The sequence below is a fragment of the Berghia stephanieae genome, chromosome 13, assembly GCF_034508935.2.
Source record: "Berghia stephanieae isolate SIO BIC M18660-M18661 chromosome 13, UCSD_Bste_1.3, whole genome shotgun sequence".
In the NCBI taxonomy this organism is placed as follows: Eukaryota; Metazoa; Mollusca; class Gastropoda; order Nudibranchia; family Aeolidiidae; genus Berghia; species Berghia stephanieae.
In genome coordinates, this window is record NC_088372.1 from 6,111,355 (window position 1) to 6,133,954 (window position 22,600).

A 22,600-nucleotide genomic window follows, 5' to 3' on the forward strand; every position below is an offset into this window, starting at 1 on the left:
TTCTCTATTGTCTTCTGGCACTTTTCTACTCACTTCATATCTTGTTGTTTAAAAATCTTTGTAATTTTAGTTTTTAATGGCTTCTAAGGCATATTACTAAAAAAGAGAGAATGGTAACTTTTTTTTTCACTGTATATAAGTTTACTAACCTTATGTTTTAAGTTTCCCACACCTCTTGTTTTAACATAATTTATTCCTCTTTAATAGAACAATGTATAAATAAATAATTAACTTTAAACGCCTTTAAGAATGCCAAATTATTGTATGTCGAGTTTTCAATGTTGGCATTTCAACCACTTTTTTTTGTTTTCCTGTTTTTCAGCTTACGAATACATTGCAGACACAGAGGAAGCATCAGACTCTATGATGTCCTCTCTTGAGCCGTCTTCGCCCAAACCAACTCCTGCTGATTCTGATACTGAGGCAATGGTTCATACTCAGGAATTTGTGGAGGAGATTCAAAAACTTCAAGAAAAGATCGATTCAGAACTAAGAGAAACTGAAGAGGCAGCTGCTGAGGAAAAGCCTCAGGAGGTTGAACCAGTCCAACAAGCTGAAGAGGAAGAGGAAGTGGCTCAAATTAAAGAGGAAGCTCCCGGAGAGGTTGAAGAAACTGAGGAAATTATTACAACTATCAAAGCTGCTTTAGATAACACCGAATTTAGAACTGAAGCAGTAGAAGATGATATCATTGCTGAAAAATCAACAGCTAGAGAAGTTGTCCTTGATTTTGAAGAAGTTCAGGAGTCTGATGTCAAGCAAGAGCCTGAGAAACCACAAGAACAACCAAAAGAAGATTCAAAGGTTGATTTGATTGAAGAGATGATTGCTCAATCTGGTTTTACCGATGTTGTCAGGGAACAACCTGAAGAAGCTGAAATAACTCCTGTATCTGAAGAGACAATTGAGGCTTCCAAAAAGGATAAACCACTATTCAAAACTGAACCCACAGAGGAGGTCGTTTTACAGTCAGATACACTAGATGTTCAAACTACTCACAAAGATACGGTGGAGACCACAGAAATTGTACAAGAAGTGGCAAAACCAGATGTGGATCATCCACAAGAGTACAAAACTCAAATAGTTGAGGATCTTCAAACTGAGCTTGAAACGACAGAGATAGTCTCTGTTGACAAAGATGAACCAGAATCTTCGGAAATTATTGTTGAGTTCGAAAAAGCTCCTGAAAAGATAGAGGATGAATTCAAGACTGATATTTCTGAGGAAGTAATTTCAATTCAGGAAATTTCAGATACAACAGAAACAACAATTGACGAAGTTACTCCAACAGATACTGTTTTAGACTTAGAACAACCTATTATGGAAGACAAGGAAATCTTCAAAACTGACATCACAGAGGAAGCAGTACAGCCCACAGATGCACCTGAAATTAATGAGATTGTCACTGAAGAAAGTAAATCTTCAGAGATTGTTGTAGCGATGGAAATATCTGAAAAGAAACCAGATGAAGAATTTAAAACTGAAATCACAGAGGAAGTTATATCTGAGATGGATACAGTAGACTCTGCTAAACCCACAGAAGACAAAGTCCAACCCTCAGATATTGTTGTTGAATTTGAAAAACCATCAAAGAAAGATGTTGAAGAATTTAAAACAACAATAACCGAAGAAGCTGTGGAGCAACAGGCAGTTTCGGATGTCACTGACATCACGCCCGCTGAGACTGATAAATCTGATATTCCCGAGGAAACGGTCACGACCACAGAACAACCTCAAGATGAGTTTAAGACTGAAGTTGCCATGGAAGTAATATCAGTCCAGGAAATTTCAGACACAACAGAAACTACCACAGATGAAGTTATTCCGACCGATACTGTGTTAGAATTGGAGCAACCTGTCACTGAAGACAAAGAGATCTTAAAAACTGGCATCACAGAGGAGGCAGTACATCCCACAGAAACAGCAGAAATGGCAGACATTGTTACTGAAGAAAGTAAATCTTCAGAGATTATTGTAGCGATGGAAATATCCGAAAAGAAACCAGATGAAGAATTTAAAACTGAAATCACTGAGGAAGTTATATCTGAGATGGATACAAAAGACTCTGCTAAACCCACAGAAGACAAAGTCCAACCCTCAGATATTGTTGTTGAATTTGAAAAACCATCAAAGACAGATGTTGAAGAATTTAAAACAACAATAACCGAAGAAGCTGTGGAGCAACAGGCAGTTTCGGATGTCACTGACATCACTCCCGCTGAGACTGATAAATCTGATATTCCCGAGGAAACGGTCACGACCACAGAACAACCTCAAGATGAGTTTAAGACTGAAGTTTCCATGGAGGTAATATCAGTCCAGGAAATTTCAGACACAACAGAAACTACCACAGATGAAGTTATTCCGACCGATACTGTGTTAGAATTGGAGCAACCTGTCACTGAAGACAAAGAAGTCTTAAAAACTGGCATCACAGAGGAGGCAGTACATCCCACAGAAACAGCAGAAATGGCAGACATTGTTACTGAAGAAGGTAAATCTTCAGAGATTATTGTGGCGATGGAAATATCCGAAAAGAAGCCAGATGAAGAGTCCAAAACTGAAATCACAGAGGAAGTCATCTCCGAAATGGATACAGAAGACACCGCTAAACCATTGGAAGATCAAGTCCAGCCTTCAGATATTGTTGTTGAATTTGAAAAACCGTCAGAGAAAAATATTGAAGAATTTAAAACAACAATTACTGAGGAAGCTGTAGAGCAACTCGATGTTTCTGATGTAACTGATGTGGCACCAGTTGAGACCGATAAATCTGAAATTCCTGCAGAAACAGTTACTGCCACAGACGAACGTCAGCAAGAAATTCAAACTGACATAATTGAAGAGGTTGTCTCTCAGACTGAAATCTCTGATGTGGAAGAGGTTAAAAAAGAAGGCACAGAAGAGACTGAGATTATTGTTGAGTTTGAAAAGCTATCTGAGGAACTTCCTAAACCCTATGAAACAGGTGTTGTTGAAGAAACGGTCACCGTATCTGATATATCTGATGTTGAAACACAAGAAGTAGATACAACTGAGCCGATAGAAATTCCTATAGATTTGGCCAAATCCTTCCAAGATCTTCCTGCAGAATACAAAACAGAGGAGACAGAGGAAACACTAGTACAACCCGATATTGGTGACGTAACAGAGGTCGTTCAGGATGAACCAGATTCTTCAGTCATTGTCGTAGATTTTGAAAAATCCACTGAAGAAAAACCAAGTTACAAAACAGAAGTACTTGAAGAAGTTGTGTCCACTTCAGAAACTGTCGAAGTTCAGGAAACGGTACAAGATACTGTAAAGACATCAGATATAGATGTTGAGTTGCTGGAATCGGCAAAGAAACAACCAGAAGAATATCAGACCAAAGAAACTGAAGAAACCATTCAACAGCCAGACATAACTGACGTGACTGAAATTACTACAAAGGATGTTGAGATTTTGGAAGCTCCGGTCGTCGTCGAGGAAAGTACAAAAGAAAAAGAAGAACAATACTTAACGGTGATAGCCCATGAAGATGTTACTCAACAAGATATATCAGACGTAACTGAAGTCTCTACAGATAAACCGGAAGAAAAAGTGATAACAGTTGAGTTATTAGAAGTGGGCAAAGAGCAAGGAGAACAATTTAAAACAGATATTGTTATCGAAGATATTTCTCAACCTGAAATAAGCGATCAAACTGCTCCAGATACTGAGGAAGTCAAACCCGAAGAAACAATAATTCAACTTGACCAAATTGATTCTGGAAAGACTCAGGAATTTATGGTGGAAGCAATCACTGAAGTTGCAGATACACCTGATGTAGTGGAAATCTCTGAAAAACCAACTGAAGAAGTTGAGCCTGCTGAAATTAAAGTCGACTTTGTAGAGCCACAGAAAGAAATTCCTGAAACTTTCAAGACTGATGTTGTTGATGAAGAGGAAGTGGAGTCCACAATTATTGAAGTTGAAGATACAAAGAAAGAAGAAATTCCATCAACTGATGTTCTGTCTGAAAATTTGGAGAAAATCGAAGTCACAATTGAACAAACACAATCAGATGTATTGGTGGAAGAGGAGCAAATTCCTGAAGTTGAGCATCTTGAAATTGTTTCGAAAGACGAAGCTGCCGAGCATCACATCGAAGAATTTGCAGATGAGTTTGTAAAGAAAGTCATCGCTGATGTTCGTGAGATGCAAGCACCAGAAGAACCAATTGTTCCTTCAGAGGCACCTGAACCTGAAGAGCAACAGCCAGAGATGAAAGCCCCCGTCTTCATCACGACTTTGATGGATACAACCGTCATGGAAAACCAGCCATTGAAACTTCACGTCACTTTCTTTGGCATCCCAGCTCCCAAAGTTACTTGGTTTGTTGATGACGAGCTCCTGTTACCCGATGAAGACCAAGACCTTGAGATTGAAACAACCGATGATCAGTCTACCTTGACTATTGGGGAAGTCTACTCAGATGATGATGGTGACTACATGGTGAAACTGACCAATGAGAAAGGAACCTGTATCAGCAAAGCTCACATAACAGTTCAAGGTAAGTTTAATGCTGACATTATGATATTGCTTCTCAGGTTAAATGACTAAACATAAATTCTTAGTCGAATTTTTTTCAAGACTTTTCAGTTATTTAATGTTAGTTTAGTATATGAAGGTAGACTATCTATTTACTTTTCTTACTCAAGCACGCAATAATTAAATGTAAAAATAGCAATCTACTTAAGTGTAAACATTAGATGTAATTTGTTTGTTGTCAGTATGTGCCATAGAAAGTTTTTAGCTTTAAAATCTATTTTGTACTAAATAGTTAGTTATTTAAAGTTAATATTTTCTCTAATTTTAAATGAGCTGATTGTGACACCAATAATTCGTTGAATGCTGAGCGTGAATTGTTTTGTGGTGTAGACACTATTAGACTATGATGTGTGTCGAGTCAGTGTCACATAACCATGTTGTATGTTATTTTAGACTAATCCATGAGGTTATAGTTTGCTTGTCATTACATTTTATGAGCTAGGACAGATACGATTTTAATGGACATATCTGAAAATTCTTTACATAACTTTACTCACTGTAAAAACGTCACAAATGTTTATTTGAAATTGAAATAGAATCACGCGTTAAAGTTTCGCTGATCGAAAGAGACTCATTTTGCATGACGAGTGTTTCGCATGTTCAGCCGCAGTGATGGAAAAATTCGTCAATAATACAGTTTGATAAAAACCTGGAAATCTTTTTCAGGATGTTCGCATATACCAGATTCCTGTCGATGATTTAGGTCCCCCAAAAAGGCCATATTTCTGAATCAAATATCCATTTCATGTAATCCAAGTGATCTTTAGAGCGTTTATTTCCGTCTTAAATCTCTGTTAATGTACTCAATACGTAAGATTGCGAATGTCTAAAGACTATGACAAGACCACATAAGCCAAGAAAAAGTGGGTATAAAGTCTGTCTTCAATTTTCTGGTTACTTTAAAATTCACAGATCAGTTTACGACTTCTCCATCTATGATATTTTGCTCATTTTGTTTTTGTTGTCAACGAGATCAGCTACAAATCATTGTTGTCTTTATGTTGGGTAAAAAAATAAATCTTTAGTGGCTGTACATTGAGGAAATAATTATAAAGTTTTAAATTGTTCACTTGATAAGGCGACGAAGTATTTTAGAGTGAAACAAATGTATTTTGCTATTATCGAGTGTCATTTTTTGCGACTAGTACGAATGCTGCCATTTGGAATCATAGACTTTTGACAATCCGTTATGGTCTGAATATAGTCGGCTATGCTTTGCGTAAGAAATTATAGATTTGTCAAGAACCAAAGGCTTTATTCTTTTCTGCTATTATTTGTTCTCGCTGCTTTTCCTAGAACTCTGCCTTATAATATTTGTATAGGAATGCTTGCGTATACTTTTTTACAAAAAGATCAAATATTCTTGTCAATGAGTATATCTATATTGTTTGTTTGGTTTGTTTTTTTAAAGCATTTTTCTTTTTTTTTTAACTTGCTTCGTCTTGATGCATATTTTCTCTATCTGTCATTTATGTTTTCTAACATATTTACTTTTTTTTGTTTCGTAACATCTAAGCACATACAAAAAGGCAAAGATTAAGTCATTGCGACTTGAGTTGATTTTTACTTTTAAGTTATCCTCATCTTAAAACAAGATTTTTACGCAATACACATCATAAGTATTTCTCTTTCACACTTCTGCTGGCATCATGACAGTGGTTTGCAATGCAATTTTGTCTCTCTCGTTGTTAAACCAGAAGTTTTGATTCGCTATCAAAATCCAATTGAGACAAAATGACTTGCCGATAACTGCTCATGAAAAACTGAACTGCTTTTTGGTTTCTCTATTACTTTCTATTTTGTTTTGAGCTTATACTTTTGATTGAATTAAAAATTCTTGTGTCGGCTTGTATATGACATCTTCACGTTTGTGACATGAACAGCACCAGCTTTTGTTTTGTGAAAGCTTCGTAATGACCAGAGCGCTTTTTGCACATGTTGGAATGCATTGTAGAGTGCAAAAGCCATCTGTACATCAACAGCCATTTTGTTTCTGCAACCGTCAAACGGACAAATGAACCAGGTGACGTTTTAATTATTATCACATCATGTTATTTGTTTGATGTAATCAAATAAATGTCTTACCGTACATTGTTTGTGTTTAAAAGAGGGTCTCTTTTATCATTAATGAATATAATAATTGTTACGTCTTCATATTTTGTTGTTGACGTCAATGTTATGTTGTCTCTATTTCCCCTTCATTTTTATATTCATCCTGTAATTCAGTTTACCCGAGAGTCATTTCCTGTTGCTCTGCCCTTTTACTTTTGGTTTAGACATTCCTTTTCTCCCTTGAATATGTCACCCAGGCCTCACCTCAAATCTTTTGTTCTTTTTTAAAATGTTTGTTGTAAAAACAAAACTACCTAAATATTGTGTCTAACCACAGTTGTTTAGCTGTTGGAGCAGTAACAGCATATATTGGTTCCACCAAAAGTCCTTATCTAATAATTCAAGATGGAAAACCCGTTCGCAAGGATGGTCAGTATTGAAACCGCGCTATTGTTTCAAGCGACTTCCGTTAAACAGATATACGTAGATATCAATCTAGTCCCTACCATCTAGTGTATTCTCATTACTCTTTACCCATTCCAATTTGAGATCACCCCAAGCACGATACACACTTCTCACCAAATCTCTCTCAGCTTAGACTCAAGCACGATGTCATTAAGACAGTATGTCAGATAACTCAACTTACTCTTCTCCTTCCGACCATCTTCGGGATTTTTACCCAAATGCCATACCTATCTTTCTGCCATACCAAAAAGATTCACCCTGAGCTACATAACACATGCCGTCTCACCACTGGTAACTTGAAACTGAATTAAGTTCTAGTCCTCCATCGGCTGGCTGGCATTTGCACCTCCCCACATTCGAAAACTCACTGCTTCCAAAGCCCAGAAATATAAACAAGAGATGGACGCAAGGCACCCCCTCCATGACCACAACCCAACGACAAGTAGACTGAAGTCGAGAAAGAGCTTCATGACGGAAGAAAGCCTCAACCCTGATCATGCAACTGTACACAGACTTGCAACATGGATTAGAGTGAGATAATCACGCAAATGACGCCGTTGAAGATCCGAGTTAAAAACTGCCCTATAGAACTGAGCTCCCAAGGAATGAATGGATAACACTGAACAGAGCACGAGCAAAAGTTGGGAGAACAGTTGGAAGCATGAAAAAGTGGGGAGCTGGCTGAGACTAGCTTGTGCATATGTGGATGCCCATAGCAGAGGACGGAGCACAACTTAGAGAATGCCAGGACGGGCCCAGCTGCACTGATAATGACCCAAGAGTCTGCTCCTTTACCTCATCTCATAAAGTTGACTGTCTTCACCATATTCCACACGGACTCGCTGACACCAAGATGTTGCCTTTGTGTGGCATAGTGGTATGACAGTCGCCTTCGGACCCGTAGGTCCCGAGTTCGAATCCCTCTCTGGGCGAAGTAAAGTTGAGGAAAAAGCTCTTAACTCACATTTTCTCACCGTACTCAAGTGAAAAATCGAGTACTTTTCCGTTAGCAGCATTGTCTGTCTTGAAGAGAAAATATGCAATATCACATTACAAGTGTCATATCTTGTATTACGTGTTAAATGTTGCTGTTTGCCTGAGACCCTTTGCTCATCGCTTCAGTGGATAGTGCGCTATATAAATGCTCACGTCTACGGCACAGCCTGTAAAAATCCAGCTTTTTGTAAACTATTGTGTATTCTTTACATGCTGGAAATCTTAAAGAATGATATTAAGTAGAATGATCATTTGCACCTTGATGGAGTGGCAAAGTTGACATAGTTTCTCACAGGACTTCCTGGTAGACTTTCCATGACAGCATCATAAGTTTATTCCTGCAGTTGGTTGTCTACGCCACTCCAAGTATTTTCCGGGTCAGGACATTTTTTTTTTACTTTGAAGTCTAACGCGATCATAAAACCCAAGCGTATTTATATAGATCAAATATTTTATGTCGATATTTCCATCCACTGAGAGTGTACACATTCCACGCTGATTAATATAACTTGTCGTATCAGTATATCGAAGTTTTCTTTCTTGTGGATATGTTGTTATCATCTAATACTCTTGATGCACTTATTTGACCCATCATCACCAAGACAAAAAATGGGTAACATTAAAATTTTATAAGAGAATACATACTGAGAGCTTTTCACCTCCCCGGCGGTCTACAGAAAAATTTAAAAGAACTGAATGGCTTCAACTTTATTCCTTCTTTAAAACTAAAACGTTTATATTAACTGTCATTATATATTTATCGTTTTTCTTATGAACGTTGAATAGCTCGTGAGAATGTTCGACAAAAACAAGATCAATTCAACTACCCCTCCTCTTTTACATTTTTATTTCTGTATTTTTTTCCTGTACCATAAATCCAACCCTGTGTTAGCAATTATTTGGTTCCTAAACGTCCAAAATTATGTTCAGTGTGTTTAAGTGTTATGCTATATTGCTTTCTCAGTTGATTCAGTATTTGGTTTGGCTGAATTACCAAAACGCCCACCTTATTCCTTGTTCTTGGTCTCTTTTTCTATATTATAATTAATCGGACCACTTTTAGTTGTCACTTGTTTTATCGTTGTTTTGTCTGTTTATGTTTCCTTTTATGATTTATTAATTTATTACATTGTTATTTTTGCACGGCATGTTTATCGTATTTCATTAGCTTAGTTGTCTCCCTTTAGTTTTGCATTTTGAGCTTTTGTTCCAATTTTGAAGCATTTTTGTAGAAGTATTCAGAGCTAGAGATTAAATTTCGTGTTAACAATTTTTGTATTGCACATAAATGTCAATCTAATGTTTTGATTAATAGATTTAAGTGTTCTAAGTTGACGTGTACTTATTTGCAGGTCCGATAACCAAATCGTTATGCTCTCATCGTTGCAATAGAAATACTGTCAAACCAAACCAAAGTATTGTCCATTACAACAATGTTAAATCATACTCATAATAGGGTTCAACAGTCCTGACATCACTTCCCTCGTAATGACGCATAGTAACTTAGTTACTGGTTCTAAACTATCGGACCAATGGCGGACGCCCCATATGAAATACTTCTCCGACGAGCACAAAAGTGTATCCAGAAGAGAAAATCTGTATAAATCTGATCATGTTTTTGACTTTTATACATTCTGATCACTTGACGCTTGATCGAACTCTGTCCTTCAGAGAACACGTGAGAAAGACCAAGGCAAAAGTGTCCACGCGTAATGCCCTCCTTGGAAAGCTGGCAAACATGAACTGGGGAACTGACCCTAAAACTCTAAGGACCACAGCATTGGCCCTCAGCTACTCAACTGCGGAGTACTGCTCAGCTGTATGGGCCCGATCATGCCATGCCTCCAAGCTAGACCCCGAGCTCAACAACGCCTGCCGGATCATAACGGGCCAGCTGAGAGCAACACCATTACCACTGGTCTACCGTGCAGCAGGAATAGCCCCACCACACATCCGGAGGGAAACTCATGCCCAAATACAAAAATACAAACAGGAAATGGACCAGAGACACCCCCTTCATGACCACAATTGCCCCAAAAGCAGGCTCAAATCAAGAAAAAGCTTCCTCACAGTAGAGAGCCTTCACCCAGACCACTCAGCATTCTTCCGCCTGGACAAATGGGTAGAATGGGACAAGACAGCAAACGATGCCCTCCAGCCCCCAACAGAAAAGCTCCCAGCAGGCACAGACCTCAAGAGAAAAGAATGGGTGGCGTTGAACAGAGCTAGAGCAAAGGTGGGAAACACCGCCACCAACCTCTTTAAATGGAAAATCTCACCGGGCACTGAATGCCCATGCGGTCACCCCAGACAGACCATGGACCACATCCTGTCCGAATGCTCGCTGGGACCTCACTGCACCAATGCTGACCTGAGGGAATGCAACCAGACTGCCCGAGACTGGCTGACTCACTGGCGCGACAAGATATGATGATGATGATCACATGACATGTGAAAAAGTTCTAGCCAGCATGAAGAATAACAAATACCGATTTTCTTTGTTTGGAACGAAGTTCCTGGTTGCTGGGCGGAAGTGACGTCAGACTATTGAATCCTATTGCGTTTGGTTTGCAGACCTGCAAAAGTGTATATGACATTTAAATTCAACTTGAGTTTACTCACAAGAAAACCTGGAAAATTTTAGATTTAATTATGTCTAAGGCTGGGTTTTCTTGTGATGTTTTTTTTTCTTCAAAAACTGATGTCAGAATTCTCTGTTATTTATTTTTAACCCTCCACATGTGCTGGACGAATGTGATTTTTGATAAATATTTCATGTATTTCAAATGCAGAACAGACTCTATCAAGCCATTAATAGAGGTGCCTAAATGAGTCAATAAAATGAAGATTAAGATAAAGGGAGTAAATCTGACTCATGAATGAACAACACAAAATAGACCACTTTTCGGCCTTTGGCCTTTCTCAAGTAAACTTGAGAAAGGCCAAAGGCCAAACGTCTATTTTGTGTTGTTAATTCATGAGTCAGATTTACTCCCTTTATCTTAATTTCCATTATCAAACCATTCCATAGCATATTGGCCTGTTACCATGACTAGCTTTAAAAAAGTCAAAAATCTTCAAGAAAAATTGAGAATTTTCATTTGAAAAAAATGGAGAGACATAATATGAAATCCGTGATATAAATGATGACGCGTACGGATTTATTTTACTTTCAGTGACATTCAAAGCCGGTCTGGGAAGAATGGCAGTTTGAAGTTTTAACAGAACTTTTTTTTTCATTAACCTTTTTCATCGGGCGGGGGTAGGACATACCATTTGAAAGCTTTCCTTCGCTCAGAGTTTCATTGCTGATGTCGACAAAACTATTTTAGAACCGCATAAACTCATTTTATGTATCTTTATTTTGACGAAATTAAGATTTTTTTTTCTTTAAGAAAGAAACATTCTTAAGTTATAAAAAAGAACAAGAGTGGAGATTATATAATAACTTAGTAGTAACTCCCCGTCTTTCAGTCAATATAAATTATTAATATTTTCTTTTATTCATTAAAATTATATGCGTCTCAGAATTGTACCCTATTTTGTTAGGATTCTCATTTGGGCCTAGAAACATTTTGAACATCGTCAAAATATTCTCTATTAAATCGTCTCGTAGTCGTCGTCAAAATGGTTCCTATGATTTTTTAACAACTATTTTATATAGTTGATTAACTCTCTCCTTACCAACAAGAGGAAAATCGTCACATTCGTTACGATACAACCAACATTTTTCTGATTCAAATTTCTTTTGTACATCATAAAAATTTAAAGAAAATGTGTTATAGAGCATGCTAAAGAAATTATGCTTCGCAAGAATGTTACTACGATTGTGTTTGAGTGATAAAAAAAACAAATATTTTTGTGTTAGTTGGGTGTGAAGTTTTGGGGGAAATCCTGAAAATGGCAGGTAAGGGGAGAGTTAATTCATCAGCTAATGGCGCTTTATTTATTTTTGCGAGATTGATATAATAAACGAGTACTTCATGCACTATCATTGATTAATTTTCACGCTGCATTTGAAATAGCATGAATTAATGTTTACTCAGTTCCAACCTTTGACGTCCCAGTTAAGATTTATTTACTTTCGCTTTTTTTTCTCGTTTTTATCAATAGTTGAGGAATCCATTCAACAACAAGAAACTGTATACAAACAAGAAATAGAAATAACACCTACTTCACGAGTTGAACACGAAACAACTGAGACTAAAATTTCACGAACCTTTGAAATTGAAACTGTAGCGATTGATGTGGTTGAAGAGACTCCCGTTACTGAAATTGATAAGCCTCATGAGGAAGTCTTAGAGGAGACGAGAGATGTTATTATTGTGGATTTTGAAAAACCATTGGAAGTTAAGGAAGTAGAGGAAAATGTAGAAATTCCAAAAATTGAGGAAACTCTGGAAGCTTCTACCGAGCGACCAGAAGAACAAACTGTGGAAGAAACAAAACATGTCATCGTTGTTGATTTTGAAAGCCCTCAAAATGTTGATCACGTGAAAGAAACTGTCGATCAAGAAGTTTTTGGAGAGACAATTGAAGTACAAATTGGTCAACCCAAAGAAGAAACCATTGAAATTACAGAAGAAACCATAATAGTTGAAGAAGAAAAACCAAATTCTGTGCAGCAAGTCGAAGAGGAAGTAGAGACTACGACAGTCAAAGAATCTTTAGTAATTGAAGTTGGCCAACTTACAGTGGAAGAGACAGAAAGCCACAAAAACACTTTGGAGTTCCGTGTGCCTAAGCCACAAAATGTTGAAGAAGTTGAAGAAGTAGTCGAGGTTCCCAACATTGAATCAACTTTGGAAACTCAAGTCGATCAGCCTAAAGAGGACACAATTGAAGTTACAAAAGAAGTTCTTGTACTGAATCAAAAGAAACCCCAAAAGACTGAAGAAATTGAGGAAGATATTGAAGTTTCTAAATTTGAAGAGAAAATTGAAATTGACGTAAAACAACCAATATTTAAAGAAACTGAAACTCACAAAGAAACTGTTGAGGTTCAATTAGAAAAGCCGCACAAAGTTGAAGAAGTCCATGAAAAAATAGAGAGTTCTCCAATAAAAGATACAAAGGAAACGGAAACCGAACACCCGTCAGAAGAAATTATTGAGGAAACAAGACAAGTAATTGTTGTTGACTATGAAAAACCTCAAAAAGTCAAAGAGGTTGAAGAAATAGTAGAGTTTCCATCGATTGTAGAGAAAGAGGAAATTGAAACTGAACAGCCACAACAAGAAATCATTGAAGTTGAAAAAGAAACGATAATAATCGATATTGCAAAACCACAAGAGGTCGAACAAATTATTGAAGACATTGAGGTTTCAACTTTTGAAGAATCAATTGAGATAGGATTAAAGAAACCTGAACTGGAAGAAACAGAACATCACAAAGAAACAGTTGAAATCGTTTTTGAGAGGCCCCAAGAGGTTACAGAAATCGAAGAAACCATTTCAGTTCCAAAAATTGATGAAACTCTAGAGGTTGAAACCAGTCAGCCCAAAGAAGAAATTGTCGAAATTACAAAGGAGACCTTGACTATTGACCTGAAAAAACCTCAGAAAACCGATGAGGTGAATGAAGATATTGACGTTTCCATTGTGAAAGAAACCATTGATATTGAAACGACACAGTCTACTGTTGACGAAACAGAGTCCCACAAAGAGACCATTGAAATACAGTTGGGCAAACCTCAAAAGGTAAGAGAGATTGAGGAAATTGTTGAAGTCCCAGATGTTCACAGTACCATCGAGACACAAGTTGCTCAACCAGAAGAGGAGATTATTGAGGAAAGGAGGGAGGTCATCATTGTGGATTTAGAACAACCACAAACGGTCACTGAGACAGAAGAAATTGTTGAAAAATCAACACTTGAAAAGAGTGTTGAGGTTGAGTCTGATAAGCCAACTGAAGAAATCATAGAGCTGACAAAAGAAAGTTTTGTAATTGAAGCAGAAACTCAACAAAAAGTTGATGAGGTTACGGAAGATATTGATATATCCACATTCCAAGACTCTCTGGAAATTGAGATAAAATCACCCACCGTAGAAGAAACAGAGAAAAGTCGTGAAACTGTTGAAATCAAGTTTGAAAAACCCCAGGAAGTCGAGGAAATCGAAGAAAATATTGAAGCACCAACAGTTGAAGAAACAGTCGAAACGGAGATGGAGCAACCGCATGATGAAACGGTTGAAGAAACGAAAGAAACCATTGTTGTTGATTTAGAAAAGCCTAAACAAACCCAAGAAATAGAAGAAATTGTTGAAGCTCCCACGATTGAAGAGAAACCAGAGGCTCAACTTGAACAACCTCAGCAAGAAATAATTGAAATTACAAAGGACACAATAATCCTAGATCAACCGACATCTCACAAGGTGGAACAGGTCGTTGAAAAAGTTGAAATCTCCACTTTTACGGATTCTGTTGAGATAGAAATTAAAAAGCCAAATGTCGAAGAAACTGAAACTGAAAGGGAAGTTTTCGAAGTGACATTTGAAAAGCCACAGGAAGTTAAAGAGATAGAAGAAACGATTGAGACTGAGATCACAGAAACGACACAACCCAGGGAAACTGAAAGTGAACATCCCCGGGAATTAACAATTGAAGAAACAAAAGAAGTTATTGTCGTTGACTTTGAAAAACCAAATGAAACCGAAGAAATTGTAGAAATTGTCCAGACATTTGATTTGAAAGAGACAGAAGAAACTCAAATTGGCAAACCTAATGAAGAAACAATTGAAGAAACTAGAAAGACTATCAATATTGACTTTGAAAAGCCTGTTATTGTAGACCAAACAAAGGAGACTGTGGACATTTTGAATGTCGAAGAGACTGTTACAGTTGAAAGCGATACAACAGTAGAGAAGGTGGTCGAAATTAATGAACAATCTATCGTTATTGAAGAAGAAAAACCCCAAGAAGTAGACCAAACTGAGGAAAATGTTGAAATATCTTCCTTAAGTAAGACTTCTGAAGTGGATATTGTAAAGCCATCGGTCCAGGATACAGAGCATCACAAGGAAAGCATTGAAATCCAGATTGGTAAACCTCAAGAAACCAACGAAATTGAAGAGTATATTGAAATTTCGAAGACAGAACTAACTATCGAAACTCAGGCTGATCAGCCACACGAAGAAGTTGTGGAAGAACAAAGAGACGTTTTAGTTGTAGACTTCAAAAAGCCACAGAGTGTTCAACAAGTGGAAGAGGTCATCGAAGTTCCATCTATCGAAGAAACTGTTGAAACTTTTGTGGATCAACCCAAAGAAGAAATTGTCGAGGTTTCGCTTGACACTGTTGTTATTGAAAAGCAGAAGCCTAAAGAATCTGAACACGTTGAAGAAGATATTGACTCATCCACATTTGAGGAGTCAATTGAAATCCAGTTGTCGCAGCCCGATCAAGACGATGTGCACGAAAGTGTCATAGAAGTTCAGTTTGAAAACCGAAAGGAAACAATTAACATTGAGCTAGAAAAGCGTGAAGAAATAGACGACAATGTTAAGGAAACCATTGAATTTGAGTTCCGTCCAACCAAAGAAGAAGAAACTGAAACCAAAACGGAAAAAACTGAATTGTTTTTGGATACATCAAAAGGTGTTGAGGAAATTAATGTAACTGATAATATTACTGAGACTCAAATTGTTGAAATATCAGAACAAGTTGCCAGTCCAACATTTGAAGATACTGTTGAAATTGAAATTAAGCAACCCAGTGTGGACGAGACCGAAACACATATGGAAACAATCGAACTTCAATTCCAAAAGCCTGAGGAAAACAAAGAAGTGTTTGAAACTGTTAAAACTTTTGTAACATCCAATGAAGTAAAGGAAACTATTACATTTGAAAAAGAGGATATGCAGAAAACTGAAGATGTGGAAATATCTACCATCGAAGAAATGCTGGTGACCGAAGTTGATCAACCAAAAGAAGAGACAATTGAAATTACGAAAGAAAAAATAATGATCGAAAAGAGAGAACTTCAAGTAACCGACGAAACAAAGGAAGATGTTGAAATTTTAACATTTGAAGATACAATCGAAATTGAAATGAAACAACCCAACGTTGAGGAGACCGAGACAAACAAAGAAACGATTGAAATCCAGCTTCAAAAGCCCCAAGAAGTAAAAGAAGTTTTCGAAACTGTAGAAAGGCCTGTTGAAGAGGAAACGGTTGAGACGCAAGTAAATCAACCAAGAGAAGAATTAGTTGAAACCCAAAGAGAAGTGATTGTTATTGAAAAAGAAAAACCACAAGAAATAGAAGAAATGAGAGAGGAAGTGGAGATTTGTACGTTTGAAGAGACTGCCGAGGTTTTGACTGATTTGTCAAAAGAGGAAGCTGTGGAAGATAAACAAGAATCCATTGTTGTTGGAAAAGAAAGTCCACAAAAAATTGAGGAAATAGAAGAAAATGTTGAACTCTCTGTCTTTGAAGAAAATGTGCAAACTCAAATTGATCAATCCATGGAGGACACGGTTGATGTTATTAAAGAGACCATCGTTGTGGAGAAAGAAATACCGCAAGAAACGGAGGAGACAAAAGAAGATGTTGAGATTACCACCGTTGAAGACACCATTACGATTGAAACTGACAAGCCAACAGAAGAAACTATAGAAATTGTACAAGAAACCATTATTGTGGAAAAGGAAAAACCTCAAGAAATTGAGATGACGAAAGAGGAGATTGAAGTATCAACATTTGAAGAAACAGTTGAAACCATAGTTGAGCAGCCAACTGAGGAGACAACTGAAGTACATCAAGAAACCATTGTCCTGGAAAAAGAAAAACCGCAAGAAATTGAAGAGTCTAAAGAAGATGTTGAAACATTAACCACTGAAGAAACTGTTGAAACCCAAGTTGATCAACCACGTGAAGAGGTTGTTGAAGTTCAACGTGAAACTGTCCTCATAGAAAAAGAAAAACCACAGGAAATTGAGGAAACTAAAGAAGATGTTGAAGTTTCTGTCATCGAGGAAACTGCGGAAACCCAAGTTGACCAATTACGTGAGGAAACAGTTGAAGTTCAACATGAAGTTATCGTACTTGAAAAGGAAAAGCCGCAAGAGATTGAGGAAACGAAAGATGTCGAATCTTCTACGGTTGAAGAAACAATAGAGACACAAGTCACACAACCAAAGGAAGAGATCATTGAAATTCAACAAGAAACGATTGTGGTGGAAAAACAGAAACCTCAAAAAATAGAGGAAACGCAAGAAGATGTGGAGATTTCTACATTTGAAGAAACTATTGAAATTCCAATTGATCAGCCGAAAGAAGATGTTTTAGAGACTGAACATGAAGTTGCAATCATAGAATCAGAGAAACCTCAAGAAATTGAGGAGACAAAAGAAGAGATTGAAATATCAACCATTGATGAATCTGCAGAAACTCAAGTTGAGAGAACACTAGAAGAAACGGTTGAAGTCCAACGAGACACTATTGTAGTAGAAAAAGAAAAACCACAAGAAATTGGGGAGACAAAAGAAGAGGTTGAAATTTCGACCTTTGAAGAAACTATTGAAATTCAAATTGATCAGTCAAAAGAAGAGGATTTAGAAGTTGAACATGAAATTGTCACGGTAGAGAAGGAGAAACCTCAAGAAATTGAGGAAATAAAGGAGGATGTTGAAATTGATTTTGTTGAGGAAACTGTGGAAACCCAAGTTGATCAACCACGTGAGGAGGTAATTGAAGTTCAACATGAGACCATCGAAATAGAAAAAGAGGTACCACAGGAGATTGAAGAAACGAAAGAAGATGTCGATTCTTCTATCGTTGAAGAAACAACAGATACACAAGTCGAGCGTCCAAAGGAGGAGGTTATTGAAATTCAACAGGAAACAATCGTAGTGGGAAAACAAAAACCGCAAGAAATTGAGGAAACGCAAGAAGATTTGGAGATTTCTACGTTTGAAGAAACCATTGAAATTCAAACTGATCAGCCAAAAGAAGATGTTATAGAAACAGAGCATGAAACCATCACAATAGCAACTGAGAAACCTAAAGAAGTTGAAGAAACAAAAGAAGAAATTGAAATATCAACTTTTGAAGAATATGTAGAACCTCAAGTTGAGCGAACACAGGAAGAAACGGTTGAAGTTCAACAAGATACTATTGTGGTAGAAATTGAAAAACCTCAAGAAATTGAGGAAACAAAAGAAGACGTTGAAATGTCAATGTTTGAGGAGACTATAGAAATACAATCTGATCAGCCAAAAGAAGAGGTCGTAGAGGTTAAGCATGAAATTGTCACCGTGGTGAAGGAGAAACCCCAAGAAATAGAGGAAACGAAAGAAGAGATTGAAATTTCAACCTTTGAAGAATCTACAGATACTCCAGTAGATCAGTCGCTGGAAACATTGGTTGAAGTTCAACAAGAAATGATAGTTGTAGAGAAAGAAACACCACAAGAAATTGAGGAAACAAAAGAGGACGTTGAAGCATCTACCTTTGAAGAAACTATCAATATCCAGACAGATCAGCCAAAAGAAGAAGTTGTAGAAGTTAAGCAAGACACTGCAATTGTGGAGGAGAAGAAACCGCAAGAAATCGAAGAATTAAAAGAAGAGATTGAAAGTTCTATAATAGAAGAAACAGTTGAAACTGAAGTTGATCAACCAAAGGAGGAAATCATAGAAATTCAGCAGGAAACTATAACAATAGAAAAAGAAAAGCCTCAAGAAATTGTTGAATCAAAAGAAGACGTTGAGATTTCTACGTTTGAAGAAACTGTTGAAATCCAAGTTGATCAACCAGTTGAAGATGTAGTGGAAACCCAACAAGAAACTATCGTGGTGGAAACAGAAAAACCACAAGAGATTGAGGAAACAAAAGAGGATGTTGAAATTTCTACCTTTGAAGAAACTGTTGAAATCCAAGTTGATCAACCAGTTGAAGATGTAGTTAAAACACAACAAGAAACTATCGTGGTGGAAACAGAAAAACCACAAGAGATTGAGGAAACAAAAGAGGATGTTGAAATTTCTACCTTTGAAGAAACTGTTGATATCCAAGTTGATCAACCAGTTGAAGATGTAGTGGAAACTCAACAAGAAACTATCGTGGTGGAAACAGAAAAACCACAAGAGATTGAGGAAACACAAGAGGATGTTGAACTTTCTACCTTTGAAGAAACTGTTGAAATCCAAGTTGATCAACCAGTTGAAGATGTAGTGGAAACTCAACAAGAAACTATCGTGGTGGAAACAGAAAAACCACAAGAGATTGAGGAAACAAAAGAGGATGTTGAAATTTCTACCTTTGAAGAAACTGTTGAAATCCAAGTTGATCAACCAGTTGAAGATGTAGTGAAATCTCAACAAGAAACTATCGTGGTGGAAACAGAGAAACCACAAGAGATTGAGGAAACAAAAGAGGATGTTGAAATTTCTACCTTTGAAGAAACTGTTGAAATCCCAGTTGATCAACCTGTTGAAGATGTTGTGGAAACTCAACAAGAAACTATCGTGGTGGAAACAGAAAAACCACAAGAGATAGAGGAAACAAAAGAGGATGTTGAAATTTCTACCTTTGAAGAAACTGTTGAAATCCAAGTTGATCAACCAGTTGAAGATGTAGTTAAAACACAACAAGAAACTATCGTGGTGGAAACAGAAAAACCACAAGAGATTGAGGAAACAAAAGAGGATGTTGAAATTTCTACCTTTGAAGAAACTGTTGATATCCAAGTTGATCAACCAGTTGAAGATGTAGTGGAAACTCAACAAGAAACTATCGTGGTGGAAACAGAAAAACCACAAGAGATTGAGGAAACACAAGAGGATGTTGAACTTTCTACCTTTGAAGAAACTGTTGAAATCCAAGTTGATCAACCAGTTGAAGATGTAGTGGAAACTCAACAAGAAACTATCGTGGTGGAAACAGAAAAACCACAAGAGATTGAGGAAACAAAAGAGGATGTTGAAATTTCTACCTTTGAAGAAACTGTTGAAATCCAAGTTGATCAACCAGTTGAAGATGTAGTGAAATCTCAACAAGAAACTATCGTGGTGGAAACAGAAAAACCACAAGAGATTGAGGAAACAAAAGAGGATGTTGAAATTTCTACCTTTGAAGAAACTGTTGAAATCCAAGTTGATCAACCAGTTGAAGATGTAGTGGAAACTCAACAAGAAACTATCGTGGTGGAAACAGAAAAACCACAAGAGATTGAGGAAACAAAAGAGGATGTTGAAATTTCTACCTTTGAAGAAACTGTTGAAATCCAAGTTGATCAACCAGTTGAAGATGTAGTGGAAACTCAAAAAGAAACTATCGTGGTTGAAACAGAAAAACCACAAGAGATTGAGGAAACAAAAGAGGATGTTGAAATTTCTACCTTTGAAGAAACTGTTGAAATCCAAGTTGATCAACCAGTTGAAGATGTTGTGGAAACTCAACAAGAAATTATCGTGGTGGAAACAGAAAAACCACAAGAGATTGAGGAAACAAAAGAGGATATTGAAATTTCTACCTTTGAAGAAACTGTTGAAATCCAAGTTGATCAACCAGTTGAAGATGTTGTGGAAACTCAACAAGAAATTATCGTGGTGGAAACAGAAAAACCACAAGAGATTGAGGAAACAAAAGAGGATGTTGAAATTTCTACCTTTGAAGAAACTGTTGAAATCCAAGTTGATCAACCAGTTGAAGATGTAGTGGAAACACAACAAGAAACTATCGTGGTGGAAACAGAAAAACCACAAGAGATTGAGGAAACAAAAAAGGATGTTGAAATTTCTACCTTTGAAGAAACAATAGAAATAGCATATGATCAACCTAAAGAAGATGTCATCGAAAGTCAACAAGAAACTATTCTTATTGAAAAAGAAAAACCTCAAGAAATTGAAGAAACAAAGGAAGAAATTGAAATATCCTCATTTGAAGAAACTGTTGAAACTGAACTTGATCAAACAAATGAAGAAATCATAGAAATTCAGCAAGTAACGATAGAAGTTGAACAAGAAAAACCACAGGTAATAATGGAAGTGAAAGAAGAAGTTGAAATTTCTACAACTGAAGATACTGCTGCAATTCAGGTAGATCAACCTGCTGTCGAAGAAACTGAAAAACACGAAGCTGTTGCAGAATTGATTCCTGAAAAGCCACAAGAAGTCAGGGAATCTGAAGAATTCGTTGAAATTCCTTCTATGAGTGAATCTGTTGAAACGGAAACCGAAACGACAATGGAGGAGATGATTCGACCTCATGAAGAAGTTGTTGTCGTGGAGGAAGAAAAACCGCAAGAAATTCAACAAGTAGAGGAGAACATTGAAGTTTCAACTGTTGAAGAAACAAGTGAAATTGAAGTCGAACAATCAGCTGTTGAGGAAGTTGACATTCATGAAGAGATTGTAGAAATTGAGAAAGAAAAACCCCAAGAAATCAAAGAGACTGAAGAAGTTGTCGATGTTCCTACTGTTGAGGAAACTGTCGAGACTACAGTTGATCAACCTTCAGAAGAAATAGTTGCTTCGATATCAGAGAGTGTCAATGTTGAAGAAGAAAAGCCTAAAGAGGTGAAACATATGGAGGAAATTGTTGAAATTTCTACCATTCAAATATCAGAAGAAACTGTCATCTGCACGCCAACGGTGGACGAAGTCAAATCTGAACAAGACACAGCTGCTATCGATGACAAGAAGCCGCAGGCAGTTTCTGTTGTGGAGGAAGAAGTCGAATTGTCTACAACAACAGAAACATCTGAAATTGAAAGTAAACAGCTCGGTGTAAATGTTGTTGGGAACGAGACTGAGACAGTTGATATTGATTCAGAAAAATCGCTTGCTGTTGATGAAACAGAAGAAACTATAGAGCAACTAAATATGGAAGAGATTGAGATCTTGAGTGATCAACTCCAGGAGAAAGTTATAAAGGAAGCCTTTGAGACTATCTTGTCTGAGGAGAAGAAGCCACAGGCTGTTGAGGAGTCATTTGAAGTAATATCCACAGTAGATGTAGACGATGTTGAGGAGAGAAAAGAAGACACCTCGGCGGTAGAAGCCATCGAAATCATAAGTGAAACCGTCTCTGTTGACGATATTCAGCCACACAAAGTTGAAGAATCTGCTGAAGTGTTAGACTTTGAAAGTATAGAACAAACAGATGAAGTCAAGCTTGAAGAGTCTTCTGTCGACATCATACCTCTTGAAGAAGAGATAGTTGTCGTGGAAGATGAGAAAAAGCTTGAAGTGGATGAAAGTGAAGAAACATTTGAAGTTATTGAGATCGATGAAGTTTTGTCACCAGACACTCTCACAACCGAGGCTGAAGTGGTTGACAAGGTAGAATCAGTCGCTGACGTTGAGATGGAAAAAGAGCAGCTTTCAGCACCAGAGAAGCAAGAAATCTCATTGGATGTTGAGATTGAGCAAAAACCCGAGGAATCCCAAGAAGTAGAGGCAGAATTTGTCATGATACCAGAATCTATTGAAGAGACCGAGGCGGAGTTTGAAATTTGTAAGTTACATGCACGGAGTAAAGAAGGACATAAGTTTGTAATGTTTAATACAAT

General features: G+C 37.2%; 1 protein-coding gene across 1 annotated transcript in view; it reads left to right on the forward strand.

The window, feature by feature from the left end:
• LOC144958989 (uncharacterized) overlaps window positions 1-22,600 on the forward strand; it is a 589,046-nt gene that overhangs the window by 195,541 nt on the left and 370,905 nt on the right. Inside the window, exons 95-96 of the mRNA XM_078891292.1 lie at window positions 323-4,534; window positions 12,199-22,545. Coding sequence (XP_078747418.1) covers window positions 323-4,534; window positions 12,199-22,545 — 14,559 coding nt within the window. The remainder of the gene's footprint in view (window positions 1-322; window positions 4,535-12,198; window positions 22,546-22,600) is intronic.